The sequence below is a fragment of the Pogoniulus pusillus genome, chromosome 34, assembly GCF_015220805.1.
Source record: "Pogoniulus pusillus isolate bPogPus1 chromosome 34, bPogPus1.pri, whole genome shotgun sequence".
Lineage (NCBI taxonomy): Eukaryota > Metazoa > Chordata > Aves > Piciformes > Lybiidae > Pogoniulus > Pogoniulus pusillus.
Genome location: NC_087297.1, coordinates 10,434,550 through 10,452,881, shown reverse-complemented (window position 1 = coordinate 10,452,881; position 18,332 = coordinate 10,434,550). Strand labels below are relative to the sequence as shown.

Sequence of the window (18,332 nt, the reverse complement as noted above, 5' to 3'; positions counted from 1 at the left end):
GCCAGCCCAGGATGCCATTGTTCTGTTGCCCACCTGGGCACACTGCTGCCTCATCTTCAGCCTACTCTCTACCAGGACCTCCAGGTCCCTCTCTGCCTGGCTGCTCTCAGCCACACTGTCTCCAGCCTGTAGTGCTGCTTGGGGTTGTTGTGGCCAAAGTGTAGAACCCTGCCCTTGGCCTTGTTCAATCTCATCCCATTGGCCTCTGCCCACCCATACAGCCTGTCAAGGTCCCTCTGCAGGGCTCTCCTACCCTTCAACAGATCCACAACTTCTCCTAGCTTGGTGTCATCTGCAAACTTACTCATGCTAGACTCAATCCCCTGGACCAGATCATAAAGATATTGAACAGGACTGCCCAATGCTTTCTTCATAACACAGAGCCAGTGAGCCCCAAGGTCTCTCCTTTATGAGGCACCCAGCAGCCAAGACAGACCATGCTATGGTGCAGGATGTGCTGATCAGCCACCCAGTACCTACTCACTGCCCAAATATCTTCACCGTCTATACCCATACATCAAATTTCAACCATTTTACAGATTTGGTTGAAATTGGTTGGTGACTCCCAAAGGCTGCCACCTGGGCAAGCAAAAAGACAAAGTGCACACACACACAACTCTTTTTCCTAGAAGAGTGCAACTGCAACACGTAGAAAGTAGCAATTTCATCACATTTCATTAGACTTCAGAAAGCTTCACAATGAATTCCTTCAGTATTCCTTAGTGGCATGAGAGCAGCCCTACAGATCAGGCAAAGAGATGTTAAATTTATGATGATTTTAATGAAATGCAGTGACAAAACTGGTGATTGTCTAAGAGGGGTAAAATCCCCCCTGAAATGTCACAGGAAGGAAACAGAATAGGTGGGAGAAAGAGTGAGAATCACAGAATCACAAAAGGAGAAAGAAAATAGGTGTTCTCCTAGAACACCTGTTAATAGATCATGCATTAATCACAGAACCTAATTATTCATCTAAATTTTCTTTCTCCCATGGAAAAGAATAGTTTACTTTCTGAGAAATAATGATACAGCCTTTAGAATGAAGGATTTTCATGTGTCTGGCTTTTGCTTTAGAAAGTATAACCTTTTAGCAAAGCCCAGCCAAAGAGAACCAATCTGTGGCAGTGATTTCATTGCCTTTAACAGGAGGGTAGCTGTGGGATTCACATCACTGACTTTAGAGAGCAGCAAAAGTACTTTACCTGTTTTACTGCTGATCAAAAGAACAACTTTGCCCAGTTCTCCCAGTTCCACAGCTTCCACCACAACTAGAAATGACTGAAATAAAACCATTCAGAGTTACAGGAGAACAACTCTGCCCAGTTCTCCCAGTTCCACAGCTTCCACCACAACTAGAAATGACTGAAATAAAACCATTCAGAGTTACAGGAGAACAACTCTGCCCAGTTCTCCCAGTTCCACAGCTTCCACCACAACTAGAAATGACTGAAATAAAACCATTCAGAGTTACAGAAGAACAACTCTGCCCAGTTCTCCCAGTTCCACAGCTTCCACCACAACTGGAAATGACTGAAAGAAAACCATTCAGAACTACAGAACAACTTTGCCCAGTTCTCCCAGTTCCACAGCTTCCACCACAACTGGAAATGACTGAAAGAAAACCATTCAGAACTACAGAACAACTTTGCCCAGTTCTCCCAGTTCCACAGCTTCCACCACAACTGGAAATGACTGAAAGAAAACCATTCAGAACTACAGAACAACTTTGCCCAGTTCTCCCAGTTCCACAGCTTCCACCACAACTAGGAATGACTGAAATAAAATCACTCAGTATTACAATTTTAGATGATATGATTGAAGTGGATGTGAAGGTTTGAAATCAATATATAAGGAAAATGGATTAAGAGATGAATGGATGATGTTTAAAGCACTTTAAGATAGATTACCTCATTGTCCTCTTCTTGCTGGACATTCTGCAACGAGCAGAGAAGAGATCTGTCCCCTGTGTCACCGTGAGCACCATAGATACATGCAGTCATATGCACTAAATTTCTCTCACTCAAAATATTTCTAGAAAACACCGTTAGGTGATATGTAACCACTGCAACAGCAAGCAGAAGGAGATGTGGTTAAAGACCTTGCAGAGCTGATTGAGAAAACACAGCAATATGCAGTCAGGTGGAATTAAAATCTCACCATTCAAAAAGAAACCTTTTTCCTCTCTAAACACAGGTGATGCTGACAACTTCACATTACATTAGAGAAAAGCATGGCCATGGTTTGTCTGAAAAACTACACTAGTGCCAGATTCACCTTCTGTGCAGCCCTGTCTGTGTGTGAGAGAGCAAGCACCATTCCATCCCTGGGGATCCCTGAGTTGTAAGCATCGGAGGAGGGTGCAGTGGAGAGAAACTATTTATGTATCTACTCAGCTGGAGGCTTCTCCCTGTTAATACACCCAAAGGCACATGTGTGCACAGCCAGGTCTCAGGGGTCTGCACTGTGCTTTACCAACTGGGTTTTGATGATTTCAACTAGCCATTAGCATATGCTTCATCACAATCCAAAGTACAAGCCAGGAAAAGACAATTAAGAGATGAAATACTGAGGGTCTTGATGAACAACATAGCTGAAATTTAGCAACACACAGCTTCTGGTTGAGGTGATTACAGGCAGCTGCTTTCCATCCCAGTTAACACAATACCAGTTGTGCTTTTAACAGAGAAAAAGAAAACCAAGGAGAAAATAAATTTGACTTAGAAAGCTGACAGAAAAACTGCTCTGTTGTGCACAGTAAATTGTGAGTAAGTTTGTTTGCAAAGGATCACTTTGAACTTCTTTTGTGCCACCTGCTGTGGAGCTCCTTAAAGTTCTCTTGGACATAAAGTGAGAAAGATTTGGGCCAACACATTTTTTTTTCACTGTCTATTCTTTTTCTTTTCTTCACTGTGCTTACAAATCCTTCCTCGAAGGCTTCTAAAGTGTGTGTGGAAAGAAATGCAACAGAGATGAGCTATTTTGTTTGTTTGTTCTTTTATCTCAATGCATTGGTAATAGAATATCTATTCATAGAATCATAGAAGCAGTCAGGGTTGGAAGGGACCACAAGGATCAGCCAGTTCCAACCCCCTTGCCATGCCCAGGGACACCCTACCTTAGAGCAGGCTGCCCACAGCCTCAGCCAGCCTGGCCTGAAACACCTCCAGCCATGGGGCCTCAACCACCTCCCTGAGCAACCCATTCCAGCCTCTCACCACTCTCATGCTCAACAACTTCCTCCTCATGTCCACCCTGAATCTCCCCACCTCCAGCTTGGCTCCATTTCCCCCAGTCCTGGCACTCCCTGATATCCTGAGAAGTCTCTCCCCAGATTTTTTATAGCCCCTTTCAGATCCTGGAAGGCCACAAGAAGGTCACCTGGGAGCCTCCTCTGCTCCAGCCTGCACAGCCCCAACTCTTTCAGTCTGTCCTCATAGCAGAGCTGCTGCAGCCCTCTGAGCATCCTCCTAGCCCTGCTCTGGACATGCTCCAGCATCTCCACATCCTTCTTGTAATAGGGGCTCTAGAACTGGATGCAGTTCTTTTTCTATGACTTCTTGGTTTGTTTGTTTGTTTGTTTGTTTGTTAATCTCAATGCATTTTAGACAGAAGGAAAACATTAACCAAAAAAACCCCACAAACCATCACCAAAGCCCTGATGTTTTCAATTAAGAGCCCAGTGACAGAGCCAGAGTCAAAACTAAGGTCAAGAGGGTTCCAGCCCCCCTGCCTATTTATCACCCACTCTGCATTTTTCTCTCACCAATTCACAGAATCAAAGAATTTCTGTGTACTTGCACATGGACCCTAAATTCCTCTGCATGTGATGGCAACCAGTCCTTTGCAAGGGCACACTGATGTGCTTGGTGTTAGTCTGAAGCTCCTTGTGTTTAAATCTTGTGTACAGGAGACAAAAGGCACTAAAGCCTGTTCTGTAGCTATATTGTGCAAGTTTTCAAGTGAAAATACCAGCTCTCATCAATATAAAACCCAAAGCCTAAATACAAAACCTAAACTTTCAGTTGCAGCCACAATAAGCAAGCCCAGCCTTCATCCCTGTTAATTCCACTGGGATTACTTCTGTGCTTACATTTAAATGTGGGAACCCTAGAATGGTTTGGGTTGGAAGTGACCTTTAAAGGTCATCTAGTACAAAACCCCTGCAGTGAGGAGGGTCAGCTTCAAGTACATTGCTCAGAGCCTCAGACAGCCTGACCTGAAATGGTTCCAGGGATGGAGCATCTACTACTTCTCTGGGCTACCTGTGCCAGTGTCTCACCACCCTCACTGCAAAGAACCCTTTCCTAACATCCAGCTTAAATCTCCCCTCTGCCAGTCTAAATCCATTACTCCTTGTCCTGGCATTACAAGACCTTGTCAATAGTCCCTCCCCAGCCTTCAGATACAGGAAGGCCACTCCAAGGTCTCCTTGAAGGCTTCTCTTCTCTAGGCTGCAGAGCCCCAACTCTCTCAGCCTGTTCTCATAGCAGAGCTGCTGCAGCTCTCTGAGCATCTTCGTGGCCCTCCTCTGGACTCGCTCTAACAGTTCCATGTCCTTCTTGTGCTGGGGGCTCCAAAACTGCACACAGGACTCTAAGTGGGGTCTGACAAGAGCAGAGTAAAGGAGGAAAATCCCCTCCCTTGCCCTGCTGCCCACACTGCTCTTGCTGCAGCCCAGCACACGGTTGGCTGTCTGGGCGGCACATGCATGCTGCCAGCTCATGCTGAGCTTTTCATCAACCCATCCATATGGAAGATGTGGATTTTGGGTGAAAAGATCTCTTTTCTTTTGCTTAACAAAGGTGACACGTGTAAGAGAACTGCTGAGCTAATTTTAACAGGCATAAATATTTGCAGTGTATAAAGGTAATAAAGCTGCTGCTTGTACGCAGCGGTGAGCTGTTATTTACTGACAATCTTTGGAATGTGCAAACAACAGAAAAATAGCTTAATAGTAAGTGAACTGTAAAAAAAATCATGTTGTTAATGTCAGTAATGTGAGCAGATGAGGACTAAAGAAAAGGAAAGTAGAAATATTACAATATTGCAAGAGAGGTTTCCTATTAACTGTTCTCTGCAGCAGGTAGTATTCATTCTGTGCAATCAGATGGATATTGCATTTCCCACTTTATGGTAGAGGAATTAAGCTGGGTGGATAGTGTTTTCCTTCATACATTTTAAAATCTTCTCTAGAATTTATGAATCATTAAATAAAGACAATAAAATGTTCAGGTTTGATAAAGGTTTCTACTGTAATATTAGGACCTGTTAACCTTCTAGACCGATAAAGGTTTCTATTGTAATATTAGGACCTGTTAACCTTCTAGACCACTCCACTGCTTTAAAGTAGATTTATACCTACCAGAAAGTGCTTCTTTTAATGGCCACTCAACAGGGAATTCAACCCATCTGTCTCCATTAAGAGAAAGAGGAAGTGTTTTATTTATGGTGAGACTAAAGGTATCCAGAGTTGATGTGTTCTGCATTTTCAAGTGACAAAGAGGCAACTGGGATGTGCTGCTTTCCAAACTCTGCAGACCAAGCCTCACTTTATACAGCATTCCCAAATCAGATGGTAAATGTATCTAAGAATGAACAAAACAACAAGTTACCATCCAAACAGACATGCACAGCTAACTTAGAGGAGAAGTTGTCTCTAAAGGGGTCAGGATCACAGGATATTAGGGGTTGGAAGGGATGCAAGGAGATCATTGAGTCCAACCCCCCTGCCAGAGCATAGATCACAGAGGAACACATCCACACAGGCCTTGAAAGGCTCCAGAGAAGGAGACTCCACAGCCTCTCTGTGCAGCCTGTGCCAGTGCTCTGGGACCCTTACAGTAAAGAAGTTCCCCCTTGTGTTGAGGTGGAACTTCCTGTGCTGCAGCTTACACCCATTGCTCCTTGTCCTATCCCAGGGCAGAGCCTGTCCCCCCGCTCCTGACTCCCAGCTCTGTAAACATTAATAAATGTTTATAAACAATTATTAAATCCCCTCTCAGTCTTCTCTTCTCCAGACTGAAAAGTCCCAGGTCCCTCAGCCTCTCCTCAGCCTGCAGCTGTATCAGCCAAGCCTCCCAGTTTGGTGTCATCAGCAAATTTGCTGAGCAGACTCTGTCTGTCTGTCTGTCTGTCCCCTCATCAATGTTATTGATGAAGATGTTGAAGAGGACTGGACCCAACAGTAATCTCTGGGGGACTCCACTGGTTACAGCTCTCTGGCTGGACCTGGCACCATTGATCACCACTCTCTGAACTCTATCAGTTCCTAACCCACCTCACTGTCTGCTCTTCCATCCCACAGCACAGACCCATCCCCATTTGCATCAGTCTTAGTGCTAGGAGCCCCACGGACTTCAAAGGCAGCAGAAGCAGGTTGACTGTAAGCACTTACAGAAACATTAGATTTATCCTCTAAGGGCATTCATTGTAATTAATCTATCAAAATCAAATTACATACTGCACTGATTTCCAAATGTGAGCACTTAATATTAATGCCATTTAAGTGGATATGCATTATTAACTATGACTTTTTGTTGACAAAGAACAACAAAAGAATATGCTTAATCATCATGAACTTGAGAAAGCCAAAAATCCAAGCAGCAATCTGGTGTGCAACTGAAAATTTCACTTCTGCTTTGTTGTTTATCTAGGGGGGGAGGGAGATATTTAAACATTAATATCTGTCAAATTTACATCACTTTGTGATGATTTCTCTTGAAAAGGAAGCTCAAAGACAATTTAAAGATAGACAAATCCATATATTATTTTACATCATGTGTTATTTGGTTCTTAGCCTGATGTTCCACTTTGTTTTCCATGGAAACCAGATTGGACTTGCCGTTGCTTCCATAAAAAACCATAACCAACTTGGATACATTTTCTGACAACTCTTCAAAGTCTGCTTTTGTTTCTTCTTGATGCTTTGTGAAATAAATCCTCCATCTGCCTTCTGAACAAATAAAACAAAGAGAAGAAAAAGGAAAGAACAAAAGAAAAGATGAAAGATGTTTCTGGTTTCACACGTTAACCGAGGTACCTGAGGTCCCCAGAGGCAAGTGATAGGACAAGAGGAAATGGTCTCAAGTTGCACAGGGGGTGGTTGGGTAATAGGAAACATTTCTTCACTGAAAGATATGTAATATCAGGAAACATTTCTTCACTGAAAGATTTGTAAAGCCCTGGAACAGGCTGCTCAGGGAGGTGGCAGAGTCCCCATCCCTGGAGGGATTGAAAAGCCTTGTAGATGTGATACTGAGAGACATGCTTTAGTGGTGGGCTTGGCAGTGCTGAGTTAATGCTTGAAATCTATGATCTTAAAGGTCCTGTTCCAACCAAAACAATTCTGTGATTCCTAAGATATGTCTTAGTCTAAGGTGCTGATCAGCTCTTTAAGTATATTGCCATTTCTTACTCTAGAAAGGGGGAACTATTGCCAGTCCTGTGAAGTGTAGTGGTGTATTGTGATGGAAATATTCTCCCACTCTTATGTCAGAACTGATGAATGAAACAGTCACTGCAATGGCAGAAACTATACCTGAATTCATTTGCTCTTCTCCTAAAGGCCAGGCAGAAGTGCTTCTCCTCTCCTGAATTTCTGATTAAAAGCAAAGATTGAAGACCAAATGAATGTTTGTAGAACAATGTCTAAATGACAGTAAATGCCTGTATTCATCCTTAGTGAGGCAATTGACTACTAGATCATGTAGCTTAAAGATTTAACTAGGAAGTGTACAACATGATTTCATACTTAAGCCTCATCTCCTACATATCATCCTATTTAATGAACTGACTCTAGAGCCAGCACTCTACTCTGAAGTGGTTGCAACATGGAGATTGAAGCAGTTTTAATTTTAAAGCATTTCTCTTTCATTTATGCAATTTAACTCTGGATGAATTAGAACTAATTTGATGGTTTTAAAGCCCATTTTATGGGCTGATGTTCTCAATGACAGCAGCTTGCATTGGTTTCAGAGGGATTTGGTGTAGACCAAAAGTACTTGAAAATGTTAGATAGATGCTTCAATCAAAGGTGGAAAGCTGTGATTTGAGATCAAAATCAAGTTTGGATTCACCAATAGTTGTATCAAAACCTCACAGGAACACTTTCTCCTTTTACCAAATCAATGCATTCTGGTAAGAAGGAGGAAAATGCTCAGCATGAGAGTGGTGAGAGGCTGGAATGGGTTGCCCAGGGAGGTGGTTGAGGCCCCATGGCTGGAGGTGTTTAAGGCCAGGCTGGCTGAGGCTGTGGGCAGCCTGCTCTAAGGTAGGGTGTCTCTGCCCATGGCAGGGGGGTTGGAACTGGATGGTCCTTGTGGTCCCTTCCAGCCCTGTATGATTCTATGATTCTAAGAATAGAAACTTTATTTTTAATAAATGTGACTAAAACCATATTGTATAACCTTAGATACACTAAATATTCCAGTATGTTATTCAGAAAAGTCCCAACACAGTCTAAAATGAAAGTTGAAATTATTTGCTTTGGCACAATAAGTTTCCTCCTTTTCTTTCTGAGTTCCAAATGATCTGAAGCCAGAGATGATAAAGCAAAGGACTTTGATCAAATGGAAATACTACTCAGTCTCAATAGGCTACTGCTAGATGAGCACCACCAGTGCCACTATGGCAGAGATGCCCTGGGATTGAGGAGAAAAAGAACTAGAGTGTTTTCTGTAATCTAAGGGCTCACCTACACTATTTACTACTTGTGGGAGTAAGCTCATTAGAAATACTGATTATGCAGCATGGTGTTGGTTAAAAGTATGTCCAGTTGGTAGAAGCTATCCAACAGTGTGACATAAATGACTTCTGCCTGGAGAACAGCCCTGTGAGGAGAGGCTGAGGGAGCTGGGGGTGTGCAGCCTGCAGAAGAGGAGGCTCAGGGCAGAGGTCATTGCTGGCTACAACTACCTGAAGGGAGGCTGTAGCCAGGTGGGGTTGGGCTCTGCTGCCAGGCAAGCAGCAACAGAATGAGGGGACAAAGTCTGAAGCTCTGCCATGGGAGCTCTAGGCTGGATGTTAGGAGGAAGTTCCTGGCGGAGAGAGTGATTGGCACTGGAATGGGCTGCCCAGGGAGGTGGTGGAGTTGCTGTCTCTGGAGGTGTTGAAGCAAAGCCTGGCTGGGACACTTAGTGCCATGGTCTGGTTGATTGGCCAGGGCTGGGTGCTAGGTTGGACTGGATGATCTTGGAGGTCTCTTCCAACCTGCTTGATTCTAGGACTCTATGACCTAAAGTGGTCTCCCTGAACATAATGCAGGCATTTTGACCACTACTTAAAGACAGCTTGCCCCATTATTCACTTCGTCTTCACTATGCCCAGCAAGTAGCTGGCAGAGGTGGTCAAGTTCAAAAAATGGTTTGCAAGTGGCAACATAGAAGTAAGGCTTAGAGAAGCAGCAATTTGTAAAGAGAACAGGCCAAATTTGTTGCTCTTTGTGCCACTGTAAATCTGAAGTAACAAAGCAGAAATTATCTGGCAAATAATGGTTATTAAATAGTACTAAAACACACTGGTGTCCAGAAACACTAATTCCCTTGATCATTACAGTGTTCCACTGGAATATTTTAAAGCATAGCTTGTTTAGAGGTCACAGAGCTGCATTCTGCAATGTGGAATGGATTTCATAGCAAGTGGCAGTTTGGAGATAGCTCTGACCTGTGGCATTCAGAGTTGTTGAGGCAGAACTTTTTCCATCACGTCTGTCTTTTAGCCACGTTTGAGCCATAAACAATGTTTCTGTCCTGGCAATTGCTGACTCCTTCACAACGACCTTCTCCAGAAACCAGTCAGAACCTTTCCCTTTTTCAACCACCATCCTTTGCAGGGTCCCAACATCTACTGCTTCCACTTGAAAAACATCCACCTGAAAAATTCAGAATCAAACAAGATATATGGAAACAAAATCACAGAAATGATTAGAGGAAAATGAGGCTAATTTTTCTTTCATTAACTCAACAACTACCAACAGAACCTGAGAGGATGAATTCAAAGATGCTAACCTCCTGCTTTAAGCAGTGTTCCCTTCAAATCACTACTAAACCACCTGTTTCCCACGACAGATTGGTCAGGTGCTTTGCTCACTTCCTGAGAGATTTTCCTTCCCAGATTTGGCCCTTAATGGCTTTCAGGGGTAGCATTTCAAACATCTCTTTTTCTCAGTGAGAAGACACCCAGAGCTCTGGTTTGAGGGATGAAATACAGGGAATGAGAAGGGCAGAAGTGAACACCACAGAATCCAGGTTTGAGGGAAGAAATGCAGGGAATGAGAAGGGCAGAGTGAACACCACAGAATCCAGGTTTGAGGGAAGAAATGCAGGGAATGAGAAGGGCAGAGTGAACACCACAGAATCCAGGTTTGAGGGAAGAAATGCAGGGAATGAGAAGGGCAGAAGTGAACATCACAGAATCCAGGTTTGAGGGAAGAAATGCAGGGAATGAGAAGGGCAGAAGTGAACATCACAGAATCCAGGTTTGAGGGAAGAAATGCAGGGAATGAGAAGGGCAGAAGTGAACATCACAGAACCCAAGTTTGAGGGATGAAATGCAGAGAATGAGAAGGGCAGAAGTGAACATCACAGAAGGTGGGTCTTGTTTAGTTGCACCTTGGCCAGGTTGGTCCTGGTGACACAAATCTTTTTCAACTCTTCGTCTGGAAAGTCTGTCCACAGGAGACAGACTGAAAGAGTTGGGGCTGTGCAGTCTAGAGAAGAGGAGGCTCCCAGGTGACCTTCTTGTGGTCTTTCAGTATCTGAAGAGAGCTACAAAAAAGCTGGGGAGGGACTTTTTAAGCTATCAGGGAGTAACAGGACTAGGGGGAATGGAGCAAACCTGGAGGTGAGGAGAGTCAGACTGGACATGAGGAGGAAGTTGTTGAGAATGAGAATGGTGAGAGCCTGCAATGTGTTGCACAGGAAGGTGGTTGAGGTCCCATCCCTGGAGGTGTTTAAGGCCAAGCTGGATGAGGCTGTGGGCAGCCTGATCTAGGGTAGGGCAAGGGCCCATGGCAGGGGGGTTGGAACTGGCTGATCCTTGTGTTCCCTTCCAACCCTGGCTGATTCTATGATTCTTAACTGAAATGCACTAAAAGTATAAAGGGCTACAAAAGGGGTAAAAAGCCACAGATAAACTCAAGTGAGAAACCTACAGATCCTCTGTTAGTAAATAAATACTTTAAGTTCTCAAGACATGAACATTTATTTTTGAAGTCCCTTCCTGACCTTGCAAACTATTCTGCTGATACTAATGCATGGTTTATTTTATTGGAAACATATGAGGAAGCCTTTGTCAGACAAGCATGCTTGTTAGAACAGATTTCTAAGAGAAGAAGAGTTTTGCCAGAGGATGACTAATTTAGCGACACTATCCTCAGTGTCTCCAAAAAATCTGTTGTCAGTGATCCACTTTGGAAAGGAGAGAGAGTTAGAAAGGAGAAAATACAGACAGACTTTGGAAAGGCAAGAGAGTGTTTTGCAGACTTCTAGACTTGTGTTGTCTCCAGAAGATGGATGGTTAGTTCTGACTTGCACTGAACTTGGCAATTAGTAAACTTGATTAAGCTAGGCAAACTTCCCACAGTCTCAGCAGAGGTATTTGTGCACCATTCTCTCTGGTGGCAGTGATTCTGAGAGCACCCAGGTGTGCCATGCAACCTGTCTACCAGGTAGAAGAAAATTTCTATGAGTAGGTAATGCATGAAAGGTTTCCAAAGGCCTATTTTTCCTCTGAAAATAGGTGCATTTTGGCTAAATAAACACTTTGGTTTGCATTAGGTTCAACAATACCAAGTGCAGTGTCCTGCATCTGGGTCAGGGCTATGTCAACCACAAATGCAGGCTGGGCAGTGAGTGGCTGGAGAGCAGTCCTGAGGAGAGGGACTTGGGGGTTCTGGTGGATGAGAAGCTCAACATGAGCCAGCAGTGTGCACTTGCAGCCCAGAAAGCCAAGCAGCGCCTGGGCTGCATCAGGAGAAGTGTGGCCAGCAGGACCAGGGAGGTGATTCTTCCCCTCTGCTCTGCTGAGACTCCACCTGGAGTACTGCATCCAGTTCTGGAGCCCCTATTACAAGAAGGATGTGGAGATGCTGGAGCATGTCCAGAGAAGGGCCAGGAGGATGCTCAGAGGGCTGCAGCAGCTCTGCTGTGAGGGCAGACTGAAAGAGTTGGGGCTGTGCAGGCTGGAGAAGAGGAGGCTCCCAGGTGACCTTCTTGTGGCCTTCCAGGATCTGAAGGGGGCTACAAAAAATCTGGGGAGAGACTTTTGAGGCTGTGAGGGAGTGTCAGGACTAGGGGGAATGGAGGAAAGCTGGACATGGCTAGGCTCAGGCTGGACATGAGGAGGAAGTTGATCATGAGAGTGGTGAGAGGCTGGACTGGGTTGCCCAGGGAGGTGGTTGAGGCCCCATGGCTGGAGATGTTTAAGGCCAGGCTGGCTGAGGCTGTGGGCAGCCTGCTCTAGGGTAGGGTGTCCCTGGACATGGCAAGGGGGTTGGAACTGGCTGATCCTTGTGGTCCCTTCTAACCTGGTCTGATTCTATGATTCTAGACCCACTGCTTCATCATTTCTCAAGGTGCAGTTTTAATGATCTCACTTTAGAGCATAGAGAAGCTCAGAAATCCATGCCCAAACTTGCTGTGGATTCAGGCATCTAATACACTGTGAGTTGAAGAACTATTAACTAGAGCAGGGATTGTGACCAGAGGAGTAAACTCACTTCACAGGCAAGATTTAATTTTCTCTTCATGTGTACACTTGAAAATCTGTGTGGTGTAATGAGCTTCATTGTAGTCCAGAGACCAAAAAAAAAGAGCAAGGAAAGAGAATCAACTATAATAGTAAGAGGTAAATGAACAATTTGCTAGAGGTAATTTGTTCACCATGTTTCATCCACATTTCTCCTTGCAAGCTGCTTGCAGGCAGATTATGGCATGCAGTTAATTAGATTTTTTTTACAAATGGAATCAATAATTCTGCTAATATTTTTGTGGATTGATTTCTAACCATGGATGAGTGAAAGAAACCCAAACAGGAGCTATTTGAGGTGTTGACAAAGTCTTGTATGCGAGATGATGACTGAGCACAGAACCATAGAATCAACCAGGTTGGAAGAGACCTTTACAAATTGGTGCTTCTCTGAGTCTTACTTCTATGTTGCCACTTGCAAACCATTTTTTGAGCTTGAACACCAGCCTCTTGCTGGGCATAGTGAAGATTAAGTGAATAATGGGGCAAGCTGACTTTAAGTAGTGGTCACAATGCCTTCATTGTGTTCAAGGAGACCACTTTAGATCATAGAGTCCTAGAATCAAGCAGGTTGGAAGAGACCTCCAAGCTCATCCAGTCCAACTTAGCACCCAGCCCTCACCAATCAACCAGATCATGGCACTAAGTGCCTCATCCAGGCTATCCCTATCCTTGGAGGTGTTTAAGAGGAGGTTGCATGAGGCCCTCAGTGTCAGGGGCTAGTAAATTAGAAGGTGTTAGGTGACAGGTTGGACTCGATGATCTCAGAGGTCTTTTCCAACCTACTTCATTCTGTGATCCTGTGACCTGCAGGGATGGTGACTCCACCACCTCCCTGGGCAGCCCATTCCAATGCCAATCACTCTCTCTGCCAACAACTTCCTTCTAACATCCAGTCTAGACTTCCCCTGGCACACCTTGAGACTGTGTCCCCTTGTTCTGTAGTTGGTTGCCTGGCCGAAGAGACCAACCCCCACCTGGATACAGCCTCCCTTCGGGTAGCTGTAGACAACACATGGGACCTTTTAAGGTTGATTTACAAGTGGGAGCTTTTAAGTTACTTGGAGGCCAAGTTTTCAAGGCAGAAATAGGGAGAAAACCCACAGAAGGACAGGTAAACCTACAGAAAATAAAACCTTTTCATTTTCCCTTAGGCAAAAACCATTAATTGTTGTTTAGTTACTATTAACAAATTAGATTTGAACAAAGAAAAGTCTCTGGAAATATTGGTAATAACACAGATTGCCTAAGTCAGTCCATTTGATATTGAATTTTCTCAGAACAGAATATTAAGACCATCTTGTGTAGGCACAGCCTGCTAGATTTGTTTTAACTAGCACTGTCTGGAGAAAGAAAGATCTTCTCCAAGACCAAGCAGCTGAGACTGACAATGTGAGAGCCATACACCCTCTGCAACCAGCAGAGCTGCCCTAGCAAACCCAGAGCTGACACTTTGCATATTCCTTGGATAAGAGAATCAGCACTGCAAAAAACATCCTTAAAAGCAGCCATTCCAGCAACCCTTTCAGACTATTTCAAGTTTAGTAAACTCCTTTTCAGTAAACTCAAGTTTTAGTAAACTCCTTTTCAAATTTTCTTCAAATGCTTCTTTTTATCCTGGGCCCCCTTGTGATGGTTTGGGTGTTACCTGTCCCCCCACTTTGGAAAATCACCCAGCCTAGTCTCAGCCACTGAGAAATGAATGAATGAAGCTATATTTACAGCTTAGCACAATATACAAGCAGATAGTTACAATACATACAGAAATACACAAGTTAAAAGGTAATACAGAAACACAACAGCCCCCTCCAGAAACCAGTCCCTAGGAGGGGCTCCCAACCACCCTTCCACCTTTTCCCACCTCTCTACCTTACTTTGCCTTACACTTCAAGGAAAGTTTAGAGGGTTGGCCAGGGGAGGTAGGAAGCAGATGGATTAGTCAGGCAGCAAGCTAGGGAGAGAGAAGTTCATGCAGCTCCAAGAGACAGAGAGAGACTTCCTTATCTATATTTATGTTCTTGCTCTTATCCATCTCAGCAACCCTATGAGTGCAGTAGACATCAGCATTGCTTCCTTTTCACAGCCTATAACCTAATTCACAGAATCACAGAATCACCCAGGTTAGAAAAGACCCTCAGGATCACCAAGTCCAACCTATAATCCTACTCTACAAAACCCTCTGTTTACTACCATCTCCTTTGACTTACTTCGCAAGAGCAAATAGGGTCTCAAGCAGAAGAGATCTGTACTGGTTAAACCATCACCATGTAGAAGGAGTATTTACTCTCTGGTATTTGTTCATTTATGGCAACTAAGAATTGGCATCAAATTGGTTAAAAAATTTGCACAAATTGCCTGTGAAGCCCAGGCTAACTCCAAAAGCAGCAGGTAGCAAGGCAGAGCTGTTAGCACAGTTCCTGCTCTGGCAGGTCTCACCTCACAAGTACCTACAGAGCTACCACTGCTGCATACAAGCTGGGTTTTAACTCCTACATGCCATGAAGGCAGTGGCTCGCTCCCCAGATCCAGGTACCTTGTTTCTAGGGGATTACAAAAAAGTCTCTGGTCTTGTTTTCCTTGCCTTTAAAACTATTTCTTTTCCTCTACTTTGCCTCAAATTCCATTCTAAAAAAAAACCAACAACCCAAATCTAGTAAAGATTACCAGTCAAAGAATCATCCAGCTGTGAGAAAGAGGAGGTCTGAAAACCCAGACCAGAGTGGGGCAGAACTGTAAAGTGGGATTTTTATGCTTGCTCCCTACCATCACTCAGCCACCAACACAAACACTGGAGACAGGCACGAATGCTTGTCACATTTTTTTCCTGCTGCTGAAAACAAGAAGGGGCTGAATGGGGAGAGCTTCCAATTTCCATTCTGTTGTAATGTGCTCTCACAGCTTCTCTGTAGATGGTATTTTCACAAGGCAGAGAGCCTCAGAGATGCCCAGTACTACAAGCAAAGCTCAAAACCATTCTTCTCACCAAAACATTCCAGCTAGGCTCAAACTAGCACACCCACATTCTGAGCATTTCTTTTGAACCTATGACCCAGTCTGACATTATTCAGTACTCTTCAGTGTGAGCAACACATCACTGCCTGTAGCAGCTGCAGCAGCTCTTGTAAGAGGAGCAGCATTTGAACAGTCACTGTGCAATATTTACCTTTAGAAATGCCAATCATTTTATAGGCTCAGTAGTGAGACTTGATGGTTGGTTAATGATGAGACTCCCAGCAGAACTGCAAATGGCAAGTCAAGGCACACCATATGCTTAATTCCATCAACCTGTATGCACAAGTGATTTCCCATACTGCTAATGCTGCTATCATTTTAATAGGCTTTTATTGGAAAAGGAGTTAGAATGTCTAGATAAAGAACCTTTTCTATTAAGCTTAGCAAACCTATCGATTTCCTGCCTGATTATTTTGATCTCACTTGTTAATCTGGAGAAACTCCATGGAAAACAACAGAGCTTTAGTGCTGGGAGGCACAGTCTGTGAGTCTGTGATTTAACTTCTCCAAACTCAAATTTTATCAAATGAAAAAGCCCAAATCCTTAACAGTATTAATTGCTTAAACACTTACGTGTTTGCCATAACGTAAATGTCACTGTGCCAGCAGACTTTAAGGGGTAGAAACATTGGGAGGTATGGAGCAGTAGTGGCAAGCATTGCAGCTCAGGGGGAGGATGAGTTGTGCTGGGGAAAGTATGGGCTGGATGTTAGGAGGAAGTTCTTCACTGAGAGAGTGATTGGCATTGGAATGGGCTGCCCAGGGAGGTGATGGAGGCACCGTCCCTGGAGGTCTTCAAGAAAAGACTGAATGAGGCACTTAGTGCCATGGTCTGGTTGACTGGAGAGGGCTGGGTGCTAGGTTGGACTGGATGAGCTTGGAGGTCTCTTCCAACCTGGTTGATTCTATGACTCTATGAACAGTGCCTCTGACTGTGAGCTCAGCACCTTGTAATCTGTGTTCTGTACAAATGATTCTCTGAACACAGGGATTTTTATGCATCTTAAAGGATCCAAGATTTCTCTTAAGCAAGAATGGTTTTGTTTTATGTTAAATTCTCATCCAGAAATGAACTGAAAAACTTTATATGAAGAAAAAAAAAAGAAATAAATTATAGTGAATGCATAAGTAGAAGTTGTTGATAACCTGTACTTAACACAGTTCATCCATTTTTAACAAGATTAGTGGAAGATGAATGCAAGAATAGAGGCAGTTAAAAGAAAACAAGAAAACAAACCAAATAATATTTGCCTTGAATTGATCTTGTAGTAATTTGCTTAATGGAACTGGCACAGGATCTGTCTTAAACAAGATTTATATGCATAGAACAGCAACAGGAGTAAGAAAGAACAGGACTGTGTGATAACAATCAGCAGCTCTGACCAAGGAGGGAGGGAGAGAGGGAAGAGAGGAAGGAAGAGAGAAAAAGTATGGCATAAAATTCACTCATTCAATTTTACCTATCTAAAATAAGTCTGCAGTCAGAAAATTCCTCTGTAAAAGCTTGGGAAAGCAACAGGCTCTCTCTGAGGATAATTCGTTTTGTTTTAAGCTAAATATCCAAATACTATTCAATTAACCATCTCCTGGAAGCAGCTACTCCACTCCCTCCCTGCTGCAGAAGCTCAAAAGATCATGTCAGAACAAATGTGTACGTTGCAAGCACCCAAAGCTAGATGAGATGTGTTTCAGCTTTAGAAATGTAGGGGTTTAGCTCTATACAGGCTGCTCCCTGCGTAATGCATTTTGGCCTTAATTCATTTTGACCAATCTTTAATTTTTGGCAGTGAAATGTCACACTTTTCCTTGCCCTGCAAGAAGATGTCAGGAAACCAACACTACTTATTCCTACAGCTGGAATCCATTGGCCAGGCTTACGTAGGCCAGTTGGTGATCGCGATGGTAGGTTCTTGCTCTGCCTCCTGGAAATCTCTCACCAACTGATGGTAACCACTGACTGGGAAATACCACCCTGGAGGTATCACTGCACATGGCTGAGAACTTTGCCAGTCTCCTTGTGTTATAGAAAGCTATAGTTATGTTCTTTCTGCATTTCCTCTCACAGTTTCTGACAACTTCCACAAGCCTCTCCTTCACTATGATGGCATTCTATCTTTCCCTAGCTTCCATCTGAGTAACCCTTCTGCTTGGTGACCAGACCATTTCATTGTTTCACAGTGACATGTCCAACAGCCTACCACTGTGATGAATGCATTTGGATCAATGGCATCTTGCATTAACTTAAACATTTTGTCAGAGATCTTTCCTGCATGAGAAGGTTTATCTGCAGTTTCAAAAGAGCAGCATTCTAGATGGGATGGAACATGGATGCTACAAATGGATGTTCTCTTCCTTCTGGTCTCACATTCTGGCCCTTCTTGGTGTATTGTGGCACGTGTGGATTCATTCCAGAAGTAATTTGTTTTAATTGCCAATGCTTAATCTGTGAGTTCTGAAACTGAGCACCAACAGTCACCTCTTACTGACAATTTCTGTATGTGCTGCAGTTACCATGGTACCAACCTGAGCAGTTGATGTCTAAATATAGGGCAGGATAAAGGATATATCTTTTTCAA

General features: G+C 43.7%; 1 protein-coding gene across 1 annotated transcript in view; it reads right to left on the bottom strand.

Moving 5' to 3' along the window:
• RP1 (RP1 axonemal microtubule associated) overlaps positions 1-18,332 on the bottom strand; it is a 141,814-nt gene that overhangs the window by 11,452 nt on the left and 112,030 nt on the right. The window contains exons 35-40 of the mRNA XM_064170616.1: positions 9,661-9,868; positions 7,538-7,597; positions 6,774-6,952; positions 5,363-5,585; positions 1,908-2,062; positions 1,203-1,278 (exon numbers count right to left, since the gene is read on the bottom strand). Of these exons, the coding sequence (XP_064026686.1) occupies positions 1,203-1,278; positions 1,908-2,062; positions 5,363-5,585; positions 6,774-6,952; positions 7,538-7,597; positions 9,661-9,868 (901 nt within the window). The remainder of the gene's footprint in view (positions 1-1,202; positions 1,279-1,907; positions 2,063-5,362; positions 5,586-6,773; positions 6,953-7,537; positions 7,598-9,660; positions 9,869-18,332) is intronic.